This window comes from Echinops telfairi, unplaced genomic scaffold (assembly GCF_000313985.2).
Source record: "Echinops telfairi isolate 266 unplaced genomic scaffold, ASM31398v2 ScPeMD7_1;HRSCAF=3_0, whole genome shotgun sequence".
In the NCBI taxonomy this organism is placed as follows: Eukaryota; Metazoa; Chordata; class Mammalia; order Afrosoricida; family Tenrecidae; genus Echinops; species Echinops telfairi.
Window position 1 is genome coordinate 38,368,834 of NW_022103896.1, and position 4,596 is coordinate 38,373,429.

Consider the following 4,596-nt stretch of genomic DNA (forward strand, 5'->3'; position numbering starts at 1 on the left):
GGTCACCTACACTTCCCGGGCCTTGTGCTGTGTTACCATCTCCCTGTTGAAACCACATCTCCTCATTCGCTTTCTTCACGCCGTATTTTCCAGTGTTCTCCCTTCACGCAAAACTTTTCTCCCCAAAGCAGTGTGGCAGGCCAGAGACACATGGCGAGTGAGGGCAGAGGGGCCTGTCCTGCCCAGCCACACCTGGACCCCCTGCATGCTTCAGGGTTCACCGTCAAAGCATGCAGGGGCAGCTGGTCCAGAAGGAAAGCGTGCGCTCCCTGAGTCTGCATCCCATGTGCTCCTGGAGAAACGTGGTTGGTTCTGACATGAACTTTCAAAAAAAGTCTGCGTCAAGTGTTTTGTGTTCTCCCGCCTCTCCTTCATTGGAGGTGCAGTTTTTGGAGCTGTCTCAGGAGGTGCGGCACTATGGGTGCTTACAGCTGGATCCCTGTACCTGCGACTACCCAGAACCCGGCTGCCTGGTCACCGTTTCTGTCGGCAACAACGCCATCAGCTGCCACATAACCCTGCCCGATGAGCAGGCCCGGGACGTCATTTTCCAGATGAACAAGGTCAAGTGCTGGCAAGTCACTTTCCTTGTGAGTACCTTGGTCCTTTGCCTCTGCCTGTGGCTTAAGAGTTCTCCGCTTAGAAGACGAGGTCCCTGCAATGGTGACAAAGGGCTGGGGGCAGAGAGGGAATGGGAGTTTTCCCTGGAGGGCGGGGGACGGAGTTTGTCTTTGGGAAGAAGCCTCGCTTTGGGAAGCGATAGTGGTGACTTTTGGATGTGATGGTGGTGATGGTAGCACAACGTGGTGGTGAAACAACTGGATTGTGCACTTCATGATTCACGACACGCAGAAAAGTGTTTGCCTTCTTATCTAACGAATCACCCTCTGGAGATGGCTGCTAAGGAAATCATGAGGCAGAGGTGTGAGGAACATGGATGTTTACCTTCGCGAGGTTTGTCATATTAAAAAGTTAGACGTCTTCCCAATATCTGAAACACCATTTCTCCTTTCTCCAGACTCCCTCTTCCCTCCTCTGTTTTTGTGGCCCGCCCCTCTTTCTGACTCCTCCTGATAGGGTGCTGTTTCTGGGGTTCCCATGTCTGCCATCTTTCCTCTCTGCATTCTCTGCAGTCAGTCACTCGGGTTTCTCTCAAAGGGCCCAGTATTTCCTAAGCCTTCTGGACAGCTTCACTACGTGTCTCACAGGTAAGGTCAAACTCAACCTTTCCCCAAACCGGACTCACTTTTCTCTTTTCATCTCTGCCCCCTGGAGCGCTCCCTTCTGTACTCTTTAACCTGATTCATGATTACATCCACCATCGGAAGCCTTGAGATTCTCCCCACCTTTTCTTTGATGTTCGATGCTGTTTGATTGCTAACGAACACCCATCCATTCTAAACCCATAGAACAGAGTCTGAAGCACAATGACCCCATAGGACAGCGGTTCTCAACCTGTGGGTTGCAACCCCTTTGGGGGTCGAACGACCTTTTCACAGGGGTTGCCCGATTCATAACAGTAGCAAAAGGACAGTTATGAAGTAGCAAAGAAAATAATGTTATGGTTGGGGGGGTCACCACAACATGAGGAACTGTTTTAAAGGGGCGCGGCATTGGGAAGGCTGAGAACCACTGCTATAGGACATAGAACTGCCAACTACCTGATTGAGTTTCCAAGTGGGTAGATCTTTATGAAATCAGAATGCCACTGGTTCTCCCATGGTGCGGCTGCTGAGCCCACACCATGTAAGCACTGTGCCACCAGGGGTGGGGGCTTCAATCCACTCTCTCACCTGGCTGTTCTCTTATCCAGGCCCCTTTGCCTCCATCTGCACACCTCTGGTGGTTTCAACACTCCCCGACTCGATGCGTCTAACAGCCTTCTTGTGTCTTTCCCTCTTGGGATCAGAACATAATTTGTCAGATTTCAGTCCTTTGACATGTAAAACATGGTCAGGAAGATGGTCAGGCTTGATCAATGTTCCACGTGTGCTGGGATGTATAGCCTTCTGCTATTGGGCGGAATTATCTCAAAGGGTCAATTAGGTCAAGTTCTTGATAGTATCAGCAGACCTTGTTTCATTGTGTTTTGCTGGACTGTGCTTTGTAGACATTAGGCTTTTTTTGGTTTTTTGGGGTTTTTTTGCAGATTAGCTGTAATTTTGCTACTACTATGAATTGGGCAACCCCTGTGAAAGGGTCATTCAACCTTAAAGGGGTCGCAACCCTAAAGGGGTCGCAACCCACGGGTTGAGAACTGCTGCCTTAGAGACTAAGCCAGGCTCCTTCATGTGTTTGCACTCAGCACATTTGCACTTGCCTTTTTTCTACCAGGAATCACCTGTCACTCTCCCCATATCTACCCCCCTCAAAAAACACCCCAAAACCAAAAACAGAAACCCAAGACCACCACAATAAACTTAAGAGTGTTTTTTTTCTTTTCTTTTCTTCTACTACTTAGAGAGCTTCTTCGACTTCTTAAAACTTCTACTTCTTAGAATCTTGACGCCCTGGTGGTGTAGTGGTTGTGAATTGGGCTACTAAACACAAGGTCAGCAGTTCTAAACCACCAGGCAAGTCCACAGGAGAAAGATGGGGTTCTTTACTACCGTAAAGAGTTACAGTCTCAGAAATCCACCAGGGAAGTTCTACTCTGCCCTGGAGGGTCTCTATGAGTCTGTATTGACTTGATGGCAGTGCGTCTGGTTTTGGGGGGGACCTCCAGGAAGCCATCTTTACCTTTCCAGTACAAGCTAAGTGCCTATTCCATTTGTTTCCATAGGCCTGTGTTTATTTCCCTTCTAAGATTTATTGTATCAAATTGTAGTGACTTCCTTTCATAGCTCCTCAGTAGAGGGAACAGGGACAATGCCACCTGTAGTTTAATAGTATTTTCCCGGGCATAATGCTGATGTGATGTGTGGCATCGAGTCAATTCCAGTTCACAGTGACCCCGTGTGACAGAAGGGCACCGTAGGGTCTCCTGTGCTGTAGGTGATTTTTATAGGAGCACATCACCAGGGCTTGTCTCCCACAGAGTGGCCAGTGGGTTCCTCCTCTGGCCTTCGGGTTCAGAACATAATAGGCACTAATGAATCCATTGAACGTCTGAGAGGAACCTTTCCTCTTCAGGGTACGCTGCTGGATATGGAGGGACCCCAGCAAACTCTCAACCAGGACTTGGAGCTCAGATTTCAGTACAGTGAGGACAGTCGCTGGCAGTGGTTTGTCATTTACACCAAGCAGGTGAGTCCTCATGGCAGAGCCTGAAAGAGTTCTGTGCTGAAGTTCTTGCTTGCTTGCAAGAATGGACAAAGCCCCTTACCCTAACCCAACCAGAAGAGTGTATTGTGGGGTGCCAACTGCAGACTTTGGGACCGATAAAACAACTTTGATTCTTCTTATTTTTACTAATCACCATGACCTTCCTCTCGGTTAGAAATGAATTCAGTTACCAGTCACAGATGACCTAAGTGAGCATAGACCAGGGGGCAGGAAAAATTTTCTTAGAGAAACAAATAGTAAAATGTTTAGGCTTCCTGGACCATACTACCTCTGCTACAACTACTTAGCTCTGTTTGTAGCACAGTAGCAACCATGGACAGCCGATAAACAAATAGATATGGCAGTGTGCCGGGAGACTTTCATTACCAAAAGCAGTTTGGGCTGGGCTTGACCCACAAGCTGTATTGGCTGGTGCCTGGTTATATCATCTCAGTTAATATCAACACTGATGGATGGTTGGGATTTGGTTGTCTCATTAGCCACAACTAGGGCACAGGATCTTTCCTAGCTGCCAAGGCATTTGGGAGTCAAGGACCCAGCAGAGAAGAACAGGACTTGTACCTAGCTTGGAGTCAGCATGATTCATTGCCATGGACTTGGCACTTCGTCATCTCAAATAAAACTCATGCTCTTTTATCAAGGAAACTAACTAGTTAATGATGGTATTTGCTATAGACACATAACTAAAGTTAGAAGCAGAATTCTTTTTAAAAAATCAAATTTGCCAAATATCCAATCCAATTGAAAAGGTGTTTTTTTAATTGGGCTAATTTAAACAATATCAAATTGTTATAAAACCTACTTAAGTTCTAAAGTAGACTTCCAATATCAAAGTAGCCTTTGAATCAACATTATATTCCAGTTCCCACGTAAAAATTCCCTGGTTTTAGGTACCCAAAGCCCCTTTCAACTCTCCAGGGCTACTGCATTTGTGGTGCTGAGATAATAGATATCAAGTTGTCCTGAAACGCACAAAGGACTAGACCAAACTTCCAGGTTAAAGAAATAGGCCCTGAGCTGAACATTCTTAGGGAAATGGTGGGATGCTTTGCTGAGGCAAGATTTGTGGTTACTTGGAGAGATGTAGGGGGCTTGGCAAGGAAATCACCTCCCCAGAAGGCTAAAGTCAATTGTTAGTTTTTATTGTGGTCTTTTAATCTAGTCAGTAGCAAAATGAGTTCAAGCCACTATGGAGAGGGGCAATAAACAGTGTTTTAAAGGATTCCTAATAAAGACTATTTCCCCTGGAATGTGGGTTTATTAAGATATGCCCAAGGGCTACTTCTGCAACACGTAGGAATGTGGTTTGTG

The 4,596-nt window shown here is 46.7% G+C and overlaps 1 protein-coding gene across 1 annotated transcript in view; it reads left to right on the top strand.

Moving 5' to 3' along the window:
* Nucleotides 1-4,596, top strand: part of SNX31 (sorting nexin 31) — a 48,368-nt gene that overhangs the window by 31,042 nt on the left and 12,730 nt on the right. Inside the window, exon 10 of the mRNA XM_004697691.2 lies at nt 3,133-3,246. Coding sequence (XP_004697748.1) covers nt 3,133-3,246 — 114 coding nt within the window. The remainder of the gene's footprint in view (nt 1-3,132; nt 3,247-4,596) is intronic.